The sequence below is a fragment of the Clinocottus analis genome, unplaced genomic scaffold (genome assembly GCF_023055335.1).
Source record: "Clinocottus analis isolate CAN_PGR_092001 unplaced genomic scaffold, fCliAna1.0.p SCAF_3, whole genome shotgun sequence".
NCBI classification, from domain to species: domain Eukaryota; kingdom Metazoa; phylum Chordata; class Actinopteri; order Perciformes; family Cottidae; genus Clinocottus; species Clinocottus analis.
The window spans coordinates 2041956-2058101 of record NW_027176042.1 but is presented as its reverse complement, the minus strand read 5'-3'; the positions used below and the strand labels follow the sequence as shown (position 1 = coordinate 2058101).

At 47.3% G+C, this 16146-nt stretch overlaps 1 protein-coding gene across 1 annotated transcript in view; it reads left to right on the top strand.

Annotated features, from left to right (window-relative positions):
- Positions 1–495: 495 nt before the first annotated feature.
- Positions 496–16146, top strand: part of loxl2a (lysyl oxidase-like 2a) — a 25573-nt gene continuing 9922 nt past the window's right edge. The window contains exons 1-6 of the mRNA XM_068594267.1: positions 496–586; positions 2387–2706; positions 4904–5079; positions 12851–13059; positions 14926–15142; positions 15810–15993. Coding sequence (XP_068450368.1) covers positions 2418–2706; positions 4904–5079; positions 12851–13059; positions 14926–15142; positions 15810–15993 — 1075 coding nt within the window. The 5' untranslated portion in view covers positions 496–586; positions 2387–2417. The remainder of the gene's footprint in view (positions 587–2386; positions 2707–4903; positions 5080–12850; positions 13060–14925; positions 15143–15809; positions 15994–16146) is intronic.

Below are 16146 nucleotides of genomic sequence, written 5' to 3'. Positions count from 1 at the left end.
CATGGTGGCGTCCTTAAACGCCTCACCACAGACACAGGGCAGGTCCTGATGGGACTCTAAGACGTCATTGTGACTGTTGACTTTCTGTTAAATCGGGAATATTACAACATTTATATTACAACAGTCGCTTGATCTTGAACAATGACATTTTCATTCATATTTTTCGTGGGAAAAGAATATAAATGTGAATAAATTAACAATCAAAGTTCTTCAATAATCTATAAACTTCTACATTCACCACTGAAAGAGAGTCAGTGTCACTGTTAAAGCTGCGTGGGTCCATGAGATCACAGTGAAGTGGACTTTACATAACGTGACGTGATGCTTTCACGCAGCGCGCTTCTGGAGCCCCGGTGATTGGCTCAGAGGGGGCGGGACCAGGAGGCTGAGGCGGCCTCTCATTGGCTGCTGTGAGAAGGAGGGGAAGGGAGGGGGGGGGCTCGCGGCCAGCTGTGCGGGGAGCAGCGCGGGCAGCGAAGAAGAAGAAGAGGAGGACCGACGGGACAAAGAGCCGCTGCTCCTCACCGCATCACCTCCAGCGGGTTGGAGAAGCCTGAAGTGCGCTGCTTGTCCTCCAGCTGTCACGGTAAGTGTTTCCTTCACCTCGAGGCTCCTCGGGCACGCGCACACTTCCTTTGTGACACACTGAGACTTATCTATCACTTTTATTTATTCTCTTCCATCCAGTGTCTGCGATTCTGAAGTGTCTTTTAAAGTTAGATTGGCGTGAGCGTGGGCTGACGTCATAACACCTAAATAATAACCCGCAATTTAAAACACATGAGCATCACTCTGCACTTTTTTTTTACATTACTCTGGTGCTCACATTTAACCGATTTCTTGAAGAAGCTGCAGGACTCCTCTGACTCTGGATGAGGTCACACACACACACACACACACACACACACACACACACACACACACACACACACACACACACACACACACACACACACACACACACACACGGAGGTGTCTTGAAGGTGTCGCGTGGGGACCTCGATTTCTAAATTGAATACCAGCATACTTTTGATCACAGACATTTGTTTGATTTCCTGAAGAAGCTGCAGGACTCTTCTGACTCTGGATGAGGTCACACACACACACACACACACACACACACACACACACACACACACACACACACACACACACACACACACACACACTCACAGAGACATATATTTGGATCTGTGCCTTAACAGACTTTCTGAATTGAACAATAGACTATTCAAGGACACTGGCTTCGACTGAGATGTGAACTAAATAAATGCAACATGTTGGATTTAGATTTTTCTGGGCAGCGTTCACTCATCGTTTGGCTCTCGTCGTTCAAGACTACATGTTTTACATTTTCTAGTGTCGTGCTCTCCGTTCGCAATCTGCTGTCAATATGAGTCACGTGTCAGAGAAAGTGTTTGAACGTCTGGAGGAGGTGGGTGTGTCTCCAGTGTAATCCAGAACATACATGTCAGTGTTAGTCTTTCACGTGTTGAGCTGACGCCTGCTGACTGGCCTGATGTGTATTCACTCTGAACTCTGATGCAAAGCATCGTTCACTCTCGATGTTAAAAGGCCAAATTACAGCAGCTCCTTCCTCCTGCTGAACTTCCATGAGAAGATGAACCAGATGTTTCCGATGAGCACATGTGACGTCCAACACAGCCTCATAATTTATAGACTGTCTCCTGCAGGAAGTGTTTTTTTCAAGCCTGCACGCTTTGCAGTTTGTTTGTCTGTTGCTATGACATCAACCCCCCTCTTCCTCCCTTATAAATACACTAAAGACGTGGAGGTCTCCTTACTTTCACTGTCTTCCTCCCCTTCCCTCCCTTCCCTCTTTTCCTCCAGGAAAATTCCTCCCTGGAGGCTTTCGGTCTCTCTGCGGACACTTTCATGTATTGCCATGAAAATATCAAGGCGGAGTTTCCCTCTGAAGCCCAGTTGTGCAGCCTGCAGGCGCAGATCAGCAGATAAACCAGAGGGCCGGCACCCCCCACCCTGCAGGAGCCCACATTTGCTCTCCATTAGGCCGCCAGAGAGAGAGAGGAATCCATGTCTCGCCCTTATCCTCACACAAACCTTCTCAAAAAGCCTCTCTCTTATTGGCAGTCAGATGTATTTTTCATTGTATACTTCATACACTGTAAAACTGTGGTGGGCAGCTGGAGGCCGGCGCGGGGTCTCCCGATCCAAACTGCTACTGCAGCAGCTCACTCGCTCAAATTATGGACAAAACCAGCGCACACTACACATTACTGTCCGCCTCTGCGACGTGCAGCCCTCACTTGAACTCTTTGGATTTTGAAAATGATCCCAAAAGCGTTTTTAAGTACAGCTTCTATCGCCGACGCTCACGGTCTTTGGCCCTTTTCCTCTCCTGTAGATCACTGTGTTTCCCTCCCTCGTCCTGCATCATGCTGCGCCCGGTTGCGATCCACTGTCTCTTCTCCGCCTTGCTGTGCATGTGGCCGCTGCGCCACGCCCACGCCGACGCCTCCGGCGGCGCCCCCGTGATCCAGCTACGACTGGCCGGCGAGAAACGGAAACACTACGAGGGCCGGGTGGAGGTTTTCTACAACGGCGAGTGGGGGACGGTGTGCGACGACGACTTCTCCATGTCCGCCGCCCAAGTGGTGTGCAGAGAGCTGGGCTTCTTGGACGCCGAGTCCTGGTTGCCCTCGGGCAAGTACGGAAAAGGAGAAGGTAAGAAAACTGAGGTTTATTAGAAGCATCTGTTGGTTTCCAGGTGATCTGAACATTATGTTATATCATCACTCTTAAAAGCACCTCAGAGTCATATCGTCCAGCTGTCTAAGAACCGAGGTGAGGGTCAACCGCATTCTTTCAACAGTTTTTTAATGGAAATCCTTGGATGACGTACAGGTTTCCTCCTGTCTGGAGGCCATCCTCGGGCACTGGTTTCCCAATTAGAGGGAAACTGAGACGCGTCGATCACCTTTGGGCTTGGCGGGAGGGGGGGAGGAATGGAAACACTGGGTGTGTAACAGACACAAAGTGGTAATCTCATCTTTGCCGCGCATGAATTCCTCCATCCCCGTAAAGACGGCGAGAAGATTCCACACTCTGGTTGGGAGTTGTCGGTCGGTGGCTGTTAATTAACTCCGTGTCCCTCGTTAAAGGCACATGTTTTACCACTGGGTTGGGCCTCATCCAGCCTGCCACTTCAAACGTGGCTCGCTTTCAAAAACAACACAACCACGAAAGCAATTTCAAGAATAACATACATGAAGTGATGCACCTCGTGAATATAATGTTGCACGCTTATAAGACTTTACAAGAAGCAATCAAGACGCAGTTTGATGTATATGTGCCTTCATGGCTGTCTGAACTGCCCTTTGGACAAAGAGAGAGTGTGTTAAAGACACTTTTAATAGCAGGAGTTTGATTTTAACAGGAAATGTATGCAGGTAAAGCATTTTGCTATTTCATCTCTCAAGAATTATTCAAAGAAAAAGGCAGGTAATGATGAGGAGGGTTCATCTTTTCCTGTCTGCAACAGATTGGATTAGATTAGATTAGAAAGACGTCTTTGAGCTCGGCGGGGTTTCGTTTTAAAGTATTGGAGGTCCAGACGAGCTGCGTGCTCGTGTGTGAATGAATGGAGATTCCTTTTGTTTGCTTTCCTGTTGTTGGTGGAGACAGATGGCTATAAAAGTGATCAAGAGCTTTTTTCCATTTCCCACGATGATGACTTGCACACTAGTGAGAGAAACCACTAAATGCTTTTAATTGAAGACGCGACTCACATCCCTTTTGGATGAGAGCGCTTCTCCTGCAGGGATGTTATGGATGTTATGTGCGATTGTTGTTGAAGGTAATAGTGAGGTTGTGGGTGGGTGGGAGAGCCTTTTCCTGGAAGGAAAAGTAGTTCAGTCTTGTCAGGTTAATGTTCATGTGGTGTGCGGACATCCACTGAGAGATATCGGTCAGACAGATAGAGATCTGCGCTGCTACCTGTGTTTCTAATTTGGGCTACTGAGAGGATCAGCTGGGTGTCATCAGCATAGCTTTGGCAGAAAGAACCATGCGAGCGAATGACAGAGCCGAGAGAAGAGGAGAGGACCCAGGACGGCGCCCTGAGGGACCCCAGGAAGAGGGTAGTTTCTGTTGGGTGGCCTGCCTTGAATCCAGAAGGTTATAACCAAGGAGGAGACTTGGTTAAAGATAGTTTGTTCGAGGGTTTTGTAAAGAAAGGGAAGGAGACAGGTCTGTAGTTGTTGACTTCAGACCCGTTGAGATGGGTTTCTTCAGGAGAGGGTTAACTCGAACCTCCTCCGGAGAGAGATGGAGTTAGATTAGTTAGTTAGATCTTCTGAGGAAAGCTGCTCTGGGTGTTTGTTAAGATTTGGAGTGGAGAGTAGCTGGAGGCAAAATGCTGCCTTAAAGGGCCAATAAAAGCAAAATCAGAAAATTCACGGCTCCCTCGTGCACAGCACAGTGCACGAGGGAGCCGTTCTTTTCATTGGTGTGGATAATTACGTTCCCATAAGGCCTGCAAAGGATTGTTTTAACACAGCAATCCAGATTTAATACTACTGGTGATGCTGAATGTGTGTTTAGGCAATGGTTAAAGATTTAGCTCCTATTATGAAAACGTTCCAGAGGCATCAACTCCCCCTTCCTCGGTATGATCGCGATGTTCCTCATCAACGAGTGGAGGCTGTCCCAATGACGAGCCGTCGGTGGTTCGGCTGGACGGCAGCCGATCCGCTTCAGTGACAACATTTATGAATGTATGACACGGGCTTGTGCTGAAAGAATGTTTCGGGTTAATCTTAAAGACCGAAGACACGTCCACGCGAGCGGGTTTCATGCCTGTGTGACTCGACATGTGTAGCTTAAAACCAGGTCACACGTCCCTCTGCTTTCTGTGCTCCAGGTCGTATCTGGTTGGACAACGTGCACTGCTCCGGCGGCGAGAAGAGCCTGGCTCAGTGTCACTCCAACGGCTTCGGCGTGTCGGACTGCAAACACTCAGAAGACGTCGGCGTGGTCTGCGCCCAGAAGCGCATTCCTGGCTTCAAGTTCATCCGGAGCGAGGCCAACAACGTAGAGGTACGTCCAGTAAATAGACACGTCCATAGACACTCACACTAACATAAACACTGGGGCGGGATGGCTCGATCACGTCGTTAATTACACTCGAGTGCACGCACGTAACCTGAACAGATGTTCAGCGCAGAACAGGGAACAGAAGATATGCTCATGATGAAACGTTATAATCGTGCGTTGCTCCATTTTTTAAAAATCTTTCTAACTTTTCAGACGGAGATCATTGGATTGAATAGTGTCTGTCTGTCTGTTGGCATTAAGTGGAGCAATAATATTCCTGCAATAAAACAGTCTTCAGATTGCTGGAGGTTACGGTGATAAACATTTAAATGCATGTCCTAAACAAAATACCCAAAACCTCTATTGTGCGTCAACCAATCACACTGTATTATTTCAGCAACATGCATGCACATGCATACGTGAAAAGACATGTGAGTCAGAGTTTGTAGTATCAAACTGGAAATACTCAAACCAGCCGAACCGTTGGTCATTTAGTTTAATAGTTTAATGGTACTGGCCAAATGTTTCCTTCTTAGAGGTATTGTGTTGTTTTATCATGATGTAATTTAAGAATATTACAGAATATAACCTCTTTTACGCTCCACTCCTAAATATCCTGTAATAGTTCATGTGCAGCGTGTGGTGATTTAGTGATAAACCACTTCCACTTTCTAAAAACACGACGACGAGGCGAAGCTAAGAACTTACAAACCTCTGTTGCGGCCGGCTTTAACATCTTCGCACATGATTAAATGAATACATGTCATCGACATAACGAGCACCACATCAGTGCGTCCGGACGAAATGAGACGGCAGTTATTCCACGAGCGCTGTCATATCTGCCATGACACCAAGCCGGTGAGGTGATCCACCGCGTCGGCCATGTTGAGCCGGTTGCACTGATGAGTCTGCCGGGCTGCTGTGACTCCGTGCACATCAGACTCCCCCCCCCCCCCCCGCTCTGTGACTCATGGAGGGGGAAGACCTTCCCGTCCGGCTGCAGAGAACGCCTCTGTGCCGGATGGAAAGTCAGTGTGGGTTTGTGGACGTGACGGGAGAAACGTGGAGGGAAGAGGACGGAGCGGTCGCTTCAGCTCGTCTGAGAACACGCTATTAAAAAGACGTTGTTGAAAACCAGACTGATGGAGATGAAGCAGCAGCTTTTTTTGGCAGCGTAGAAGTTGATGCTTTCACACGTTGTAGCTGCGTTAAGACCAGTGTGTGGAGTTGTGTGGGGGGTTTGGCCGCGGTGCCAGACTCTCACACCGACTGTGAGTTTTACCGGGTTCAGTAAAGGCAACACGGCTGAGGAGGCTCATCTGAAACGCTTGTGTGTTTTGCTCAAGCCCAGTTGAGTCATGGGAACAGAAGTAGAAATTGAAATCTCTATTCACAGACGGCTGAACCCTCTTCACAGTGTTCTCCTGTGTGCAGGTGGAGCATGAAAGCAGACCACCTCTTGTGGCCTGTTTGTCGTCTATATTCGGGGTCTCAGGGTGTTGCTCGGTCTCCCACCCTGTAAATATTTCCTCGGTCTGGCTGCAGCCTTTCAGGTCGCGGGGGGAGAGGAATGGGAAAAGGTGTAGCTACACCTCTCTAACCGTTCTTCCGCTGACGTCAGCGCCGCTCCCTCGTTCTGTTTATTCACAGCATGAATTGACATCCTGTGCTCAAAGTTAACACCCGAAACCCGAGGGTGCACACGGAGAGGTCATCGCTAACAGAGCGGAGACGCTAGCGATTTTCAACGTGAATGCTTTTCAACATCCAAGATGATGCATCTTTATGTGTTAGAGATATGAAGAGTGGAGCGTATCAGCTCTCTCTAAACCCTCTCAGGGTCAAAGATGGACTGAATGTCAGGATAAATCTACAGGAAGTTGCTACAGTGTGTGTGAACGTGTGAAGGTAACACTGTTGTACTAATAATAGTCTCCTGGAGACATCAGTCTGTCATTCATGAGAACTTCTACTGGTGCGTTGGTCCTCTGGAGACGAAGGCCTCTTCCTCTCCGCTGGTTATGCAACAGCAGAACGTTCCTGACCGGCTGAATCATCGTCGTGAAAGATGTTAATTATTTTAACATGTAGCGTCTCTTTTTTCTCTCTCTCTCTCCTTTATTTATGAGCGCGCATTGACAAATGTTTACTCACATTTGTCAAACAGAACCAAACATTTCGATGGCAGGAAACTTTGTTTATCATCTGTTTCGGGACATTTCAGGTAGTCGTTCCCGTGTGAGACGCTGCGCTCCAACGCGTCATCGGTGCTCCTTCACCACAAGATGCTTCAGTCTGTGGATGTTAGATGTTTACGAGAGAGGATGACGTGTAATTTAAAGATAATTATAAGCTGGTTGCATTTGATAGGAGTCATTCCAGGTTACTCTTCCCTCTGTGGGTGCGTTGTGTAATACATGGCCCCCTGTTTCCACTGTTGCTTTAAGCTAAAGCTCAAACTTTTGGAATCTGCGGCCATTTTAAGTCCCAGCATGCCCCATTCAGACAATCTTTTGGCATGAAATACATCATATTTTTCCAGTTTTTAACCAAACGACACAGTTTTTTGACTGAAACTCCTTCCTAACAGGACAAGACTTTGTTTTATTGTGATTTTTGTTGCAGATTCTGATTCTTTAGGTCCTAATCTTTCCAAAAAGGTGTCTTATTGACGCTCCAGGAGGCTTTTTTGGGGAATCTGGCTCATATCATGCTGGATGTTCATAGTTACAATCAAAACATCTTTTAAAAGTGTTTTTTTTTCCAGATATACATTTTTTTCCCAAGACTTTTCTGAAGAAATACATACAATAAACACAAGTATTGGAATTAATTTGAGGTCTCTACAACGACTCAAACAGGGAAAAAGATGTCTGGAGACAGAAGTTGTTTCCAGAGTTTTTAACGGGTTGAAAACTTATTGGTGACAATCTTTTCGATTAATCTCAAACTTCTGCGTGCAGGATGTTGCGCATCGTTATGAACAGATTACAAGTCGATTCGTTCATCTTCTTGCTGAAGGGATGAGGGAAAAAATCTGCAGCTGCTCGCTTCAGTGTGTTCACTCCAACCAAACACTCCGATCCAGAACCAACACCGAGCCGTCAGGAGCCCGTTGCAATAACAGAACCCGGCGGCTCGAGGCCTTTTGATTCGTCGCTCATCTAAACAGAGCAAAGGTCGCTCGTCTTCATCGGGCGTGACGACATCCACTTTGAGGAATTCCTGTTCCTCGTCCGCCGCTGTACGACAAAAGGAAACCCGAGCCCGAGTTGGATTCTCCTCCAACGTGAGAGAGAGAGGCTTGTGAGGAGGAGAGTGATCAAGGGGAGAAAAGGTTGGTGTGTGTGTGTGTGTGTGTGTGTGTGTGTGTGCTGAAGCCAGCTTCTCTTTTGTGGATCAAGTAGCAGACAAATCAACCACATGTTCAGCAGCTGCAGCACCCTGTGGCCCGGCACTGCGTCTCCTTCGGGTGCCCAATGTTATCCAGACCGGCACTTAACGGTTTGCCGTCGCATCCGGTGTCAGTTCATGGGAACGAACGTACACATTCAAGTATATTAAAGTTTCATTACGCAATGTGAGCCATTCACATGTCCAATAAAGGTTCCCATGGGCCAGAGGGAAATGTTATTATAGTGCAGGAAACCTTTAACTTTATTAAATACATTAAAGCTCCCGCATAAGAGTCAGTGATGTTTCAGCATGTTGAGACAAAGTTGGATTTTTTGAGGGGGAAGTTGAGTAGATTACTAGGATGTAAATCAAGACGCACTCAGGAGACGTTCAGCCAGCGATGCTGAGCTCAATCTAACCAGATTATATCATTTATAAAATATCGACTCTTATAGATATTTACAAGGAATGTAAGAGCAGTTTGAGACGAGCTGTGTGTCTAATTATGACTCTTTTCCTGTTCATTGCCCTGATAGGAGCAGTACGCTCACTGATAGATATTCCAGATGCACACACACACACACACACACACACACACACACACACACACACACACACACACACTTCTTCAGGCAGACGTGGGGCCAGTGAGCGTGGGGTGGGGCAGATGGGAAAGTCATTTGAAAGAGCCTCGCTGTTCTGCTGCTCTTCATCTAAACTGTGGAGTGATTATCATGCGTGGAGTTGTGTAAGGTGGGTGGGGTTGAGGGGTTGGGTGGGTGGGGTTAGGTGGGGTGGGGGGTGCCGGTGTCAGGAGGCACGTGCAGACCAACGTGCAGCCGGCTGGAGGGCTGAACAAAGAGGACGACATGCACGGTAGTGGAAGCGTCTCATGTTCACAGTGCAGGCCGTCGCTCTGCAGCTGGAAGGAGCTCAGGAAGAGTCGACGCTTCCTCCACAGACTACGGAAAGAACTACACCTACAAACTACACCCAAGCAAGGCCAAGAATGTTAATTCAATATGTCCAGAGCACCAGCTCTCAGGATTTCACTGACGAATTTTTTGAATGTTTGCTTGAAACAGTAAGACTTTCACAGAATGAATGAATGAGTCACTGCAACACTGAGTCAGGGAGTGACTGGAAGAGGAGACAACCTCCGAGAAGATTGACAATTAACCTCAGGATGACCTGCAGATTTACTTAAAAATGTTGCGTGTCAATTAGTGACCTTGTGAACTTCAGAGGTGTGAGTTTATTTCTCTCTTGAATCTCATCCGATGACACTACGACATGTTCTCAGTCATGTGTGGTTCTTTCTCTGAGTTTTTCCACACACGCTGCTCAAAGAGCGGCCAGTGTGTAGATCTGGGCCTCAGCCAAACCGGATTATGCTGAGTTTATGTCTGGTGGTCTGCTCTTTTGGGGGATGAAGGTCTGGACGCGTCCCAGATCTGGATATCCGTCCGCTTCTCTTCAGTCTCACATGTCCAGACGGACGGTTTCCTCTCTCCTCACCTCCTCATCTCCTCACCTCGTATCCTCGTCCCGTCTCCTGGTCTTCACCTGTGAGTCCTCGCGTTGTGTTTCATGACGTTCTGCATCAGGTGTTCGTCAGTTCAAAGTCTCTTTTTCAACGTAAACTTAATTATCTCCGCAACCACAACGTTTATTAACTTAATCTAAAGTGCGAAAATACTGTAACCCCTGTGAGAATATACATATATTTAAAAAAAATAAAGTAACTGTTAAATCTAAGTACTTACCTAAGTAGCTGCAGCGACCGTAACGTTTCACTAAACTCGTGATAAGTTTCTCTTAACAAAGTCAGATTTCAGGAACAAACACATCCACGTAACCGTGAGGCTTGTGGGAATCTAACAAAGTAAATATTGTCCATATAAACCTTTTATTTCAACCTGTAAAGTCACAAAACAGTCACAGCTTATATTTATAGCAAAAATCCAACAATGTTTTCCTATAGAACAACTAACCTTTCTTTTTTTTTAACCGAACGACGCGTTTTTTTTTTACTAAAACACCTTCACAATATGTCAAAGCTTGTTTTCCAATGATTTTTCTTGTGGATTCAGATTCCTCAGGTCCTAACTTTCCAGAAAGGTGTGTTATTAGTATGTGGGATGTTGTTAAGACCCTGAACCATGGAGATGGAAAAACTCAGGGACCGCTGGAGGAGGGATTTTTGTCAAATCCTGTTCATAATCATGTAAAATAACACAAGTATCAGAACTCATGTGGGGTTCATACGACTACTTGAACGAGGGGAAAAGAGGGACGGACCCCCGTTGGGGTCCGACGCGATGCAAGGAGTTGCTTCACGTGGTTAATCTTTCTTTGACACCTCACCGAGCTCCTCCTGCTTTCCTAAGGATTTAAATTTAAAAACGCCGGCTCCGTGGTCACCGTCACGTCTCCGTGGTCACGGTCACGTCTCCGTGGTCACCGTCACGTCTCCGTGGTCACCGTCACGTCTCCGTGGTCACCGTCACGTCTCCTCAGCTTCCCACCGACGGAAAGCACCGTGTCATGCGACGGCCGGCAGGAATCTCTCCATGAAGGAGTGTTTTTCTCCCCCCGCTCTGCGGTCGGTGGGAGGCCCGGGGGTCGCTGTGGAGCTGTCTGAGTCCTGGCTCCGCCTGCGTCTCCGGCCTGCAACATTCCCCCGGGCTGACGCCATCCCAGGAAACCACCCTGCGGGCGAGCGCTTCATATTTCTGGCAGACGTGCCTGAGAGTCGGAGAAGTGGGTCGTTACGAAGCGGCTGGGATCCGCAGTCTGCGTACCGCTGAGCTCTGGCTCTTTGTCACGTTCCCAGAGCAACCGGCAACCCAGTGAGCAACCCGGCAGCAACAATGAACAATGGCTGTTTTCTTATGAAGCGCTGGAGGTCAAAGGTCGCCATATCTTCAGGATACATGACACCAGCCGGCTCGCTAGTGACCAGCAGCTGATGTCTGTAAGAAAGAAGAGATGCAGAGAAAGGGAACGGGATGTCTTCCACATTCCCCCGTCGGGAAAGGGAGGATCCTTCCTCGTTTGTGCTCTGGTTCATTTCAGGTCCTTTGCTCACCGACAGGGATATGTATTTCAGCATATATATATATTTAATATACTCGTGACCAACAAAAGCGTCGTCGGCTGTTGTTTGACAGCTGTGTGCTGTCATGTTTGATGCGTGATCTCCTCCCGCTCCCTGTGGGCCTTCACAGACGCATCAAAGATGGAACAAAAATTCCTTACATTCATCCGATCCGCTCGGGCCTCTCGGCAACACTTTACAGGTTCAAACAGAGATTTCATCTTCAGATTGTTCAGCTTGACTTACAGTATTTTCCAGCACTCTGCAGGTTGGTGCAGTCCCTAAAGGCCTCAGTGTTGTTTTCATTGCATTCCCTCATAACGCGTTCTTCCTGTATTTACATGATATCAAGCGGAACAACACATGCAAAGTCCAAAGTACTGATTAAACTGTAGTTGTTTTACTTGTTGAGGACTCCTTACAGGGAAAAGACCTTCCAAATGACCCCTCTTCACAATCCAGTCTCATTCTTTAACTATTTGTAGTCTAAAATACTTCAGACCTGTTGTTCCATAGCGATAAACACAAACACATTTATATTAGAAACATGTGAAGAGAAGATAATCCTTCAAATGTCCCCCTGCAGAGACATTTACTTACATCACTTATATGCCTTTAAACAGAGATGGATTTATTCAAATTGCATTTTGGACTTGACTTGACAGCATTTAATGTCTACATTTCAAGTACTTGATCTTAAAATCTTATAGAAAATGAACAGTATCAAGACAAGCATAATAATATTTAAACCTGCCGGTCTGAAGCTGGCTTTAAGAGCTTCATCTTAGAAATGATGAAGTCATAGCTGTGTGTGTCCGTCCTTTAATCTCAAGGTCGCGGGGTCGATCCCCATCGGCTGCCGTCTCCTTGAGCGAGTCTCTCAACCTCAAGTTGTTCACAACGCCGACGCCGACGTGTGAGAAACTCACAGTTCAGCTGATGGGAGTGAATATGCATCCTGATCTGATGACGGCGTGAGACAAAACGTCAAGGATCCATCCAATAGTTTCACTTAAAACCTTAAAAGAAGGGATCAACAAAGTCCTGAGGATGTATCCTCTGGGGATCATTAATATCTAAACAAAATGTCATCTTTAGAAGAGCCAGACAGCGACACGGCTAAAGGTACGCAGCAGAGGGCTGATGCTCATGTCTGCTCTTATGCATGACGAGACAAGTAACTGTGGAGTCATGGCTCTCTCTGTTGTCTCCTTTAAGAGGCCAAAGTTGCTGCACACGACTCTGCAGTGACGAGACGTCCCCTCTGCTGTTTCCCAGGGCCTGACGGTGCAGGTGGAGGACGTGAGGATCAGGGCCACGTACTCTCAGAGGAAGAGGATTCCCATCACGGAGGGCTTCCTGGAGGTGAAGGACGGCGGCAAGTGGAGGCAGCTCTGCAGCGAGGAGTGGACGGAGCAGAACAGCAGGGTCGTCTGCGGCATGCACGGCTTCCCCGGGGAGAAGCGCTTCAACCCCCGACCTTACAAGTGAGTGATGGCGCCCGGAGCCGCCGGCCGGGTCCAAAGAGAGACAATTACATGTGATGAAAGGAGCTGAACTCCAACAGGATCGTTCAGCTCTCAGTTGAGTTCATTCATCTTTCCATGATGGGAGTACGGGAGTGCACATTCCTGCATGCTACAAACACTTGTGTGTTCAGAAGACTGCACTTCCTGGTGCTGTTGGTCTAAACTGTAAAGTGTTGGTCTGTTTAGGAATGTTTCATCATAGCAAACTGCAGAGCAATTGTTGCGTAACCGCGCTTGTTTACGCCGTCATCGCTCAACCCGTCGACCGTTTTCCTCTCTGAGATGAACCAGACTTCAGTCTGGAGGGTCTGGACAAGGAGCCAAGCTTCTCCAGAGGAGGATTTAGAGGAGGAAGGAAGGACGAGCTCGCTGGGAAACAGTGGCTCTTTTGGCTCTTTTGGCTCTTTTGGCTGCATTTCATTGTTTCTCTGGAAGCAAAATGTCAATTTGTAGCCTCACACAAAACCAGCTATTATAATTTCCAAGCTTATAATTTGTTGTCTGCGAACATGGGAACTGAAGTCCAGAAGCAAACAGATGTTTACGGCGCGTGAGACAATAACCACGAGAAGCCTGCGTGAATGAGGACGGCGTGTTTCTCTCTTTAAATCCAACAATCAAACGTTTTAGAAGCCAGCGTGGCGGCCGGCCCTCTGATGAGAACCTCTCTGGATTTGTTTTGGGTCTTCAGTTCATTTCATGTGTGCGTTTATGTTTTCATTTAAACTATTCATCATGCACATGTGCCACTATTCATCAGTCCGACCACAGTGAAGACCAGAGAGACATCAGACGCGTCATGTGGTCACGTTTTCACCTTTTGATGCTTCTGGTTACAATATAGTCAGCAGATGACTTTTATTCAAACAATTTCTACGTTTATGGTGTTTAGTAGACATGATTTTATCTGATTTAACTCTGATCCTGAAGATGGATGTCTTTCACCTGCAGGAAGCAGCTTATAAAGCTCATTAAAGCAGCAGCGAGCACTTTGTTCTGTTTATCTCTCCAGATCACGAAGCCTGTGTGTGTTTTAACGTGTGTGGTCCTCCACAGAGGTGAAAGGTCACATCCAATCTGTCTTTTAACTGCAACACAGGAACAGCTCAACGGTCAAGCAGAATGAAAAACTCTCAATCAAAATCAAGCATCGCTCCAAATTTCACAAATAGTTCAGACGGACTTTGAGCTGCGTTCAGGTCTCAGCGTCTCTGAGACCTGGAGGCCGCAAACGAAGCTCACGCTGGTTTCATGACACGCTCGCTGCTCTTAGGCCCACTGTGCTCCTCAACAACAACAACAACAACAACAACAGCAGCAACAACAGCAATATATATATATTCTTTTTAAATTTATTTTCTAATGAATTATCTGGTTGAATTAATAATAATTTAGGATAGGGATGTATAAGCATTTTGTGCTTCTACCTAAACCTTTTCAGTCTCTGTTTTTTGTATATTATATAGAATAATATCGTACTGTATTATCATGATTGACTGAATAAAACACACAAACAAACACACAATGTGCTGCAGACGGAGCTTAAAGAAACTTTTGAAGATGTTTTGGCTGAAATTCGAGTGTTTAAATCACTTGACGGCTCCTCTCAGCTGTCATATCTGCTCAGCGCTGCATTATTAAATGTTTATGTCAGAACACAACAAGCAAAGCACGTTTACAACACAACAGCTTCGCTCTGCTCACATCACACAACAGAAAACACCAAAGGAAGAATCACTTTCCACGTCTGCAGGTTTTGGCGCAAACTGATGACTCTTCAAACTCGGCTATTTCTTCTAACAGTTCTCCTTCGTTGCGTCTCAGGTTGCTGGCCAAGCGCCGCAAGAAGAACTTCTGGGGTTTCTCCGCCAACTGCACGGGCAACGAGGCCGACCTGTCCGACTGCCGGTTGGGCCCAGAGGTCCCGCTGAAGGGGAACGGCAGCTGCGAGCACGGCATGCCCGTCGTGGTCAGCTGCGTGCCCGGCCGCGCCTTCGCCCCCAGCGTCAGCGCCGGCTACAGGAAGGCGTACCGGGTCGAGGTGGGTCGCGCCGCGCCGTGTGATACTTTGTAGATGCTGTGTGCGTGCAGGCAGCGTGCAGCCCAGAAGGAGGGCAGTTGAGGTCAATAGTTGCATTGGATTATGGGGGATTTGGCCACTGATCAGCATCAGATGTGAGGGAAGAAAAGGTTTCCAATAAGAACGAGATGTTTTCCGCTGAGCGATCCCATCTGCAGGCCTCCGTCTTCCTTTATGGGAGATCGACTATAAACTAAAAGAGATCCGACCCCCTGACCTCCAGGAAGTCACCTCATGGTCCATGTGGATGGTGTTGGTTTGACACTCTGCAGATGACGGGGACATATCTGGAATAACGTCTGATTTAGACTCTTCCATTAATCCATAACCTGTGTTTGAGTAAAACCAGCCAGCGTTCTGCTCGTGTTTTCATCCAAATCATATTTCAGGATATGACTGATTAAGGATTTTTTTTTTAAATGATGGAAGTTGTTAAAGACAGTTGCCCAACTCGTCACATTGCTGCACGTTGCAATTATGAGAGTTGACTTCCTGATGTGAATAAATCTAATTCATCCAGATTCATGTCTGTGTTCTTGCTTTTTGTGGCATAAATAATGTGCAATAAGATGTTTCCATCGTCGGCCTTCTCGTTCATGTCAGTTGCCGGCTCTCTTTCTTTCCGCAGCAACCGTTGGTGCGTCTGCGCGGCGGCGCCATGATCGGCGAGGGCCGGGTGGAGGTGCTGAAGAACGGCGAGTGGGGCACGGTGTGCGACGACAACTGGAGCACGAGAGCCGCCACCGTGGTGTGCAGGGAGCTGGGCTTCGGCAGCGCCAAGGAGGCGCTGAGCGGCGCCCGGCTGGGACAAGGTACCCGATGATGATGATGATGATGATGATGATGATGATGATGATGATGATGATGATGATGATGAGTCAGCGTTATTACAGTCAGACGATAACAAGGAGCACTTTTACAAGTATCAATATCAAATCTAATTTATTCATTTAGAAGGTGATTCA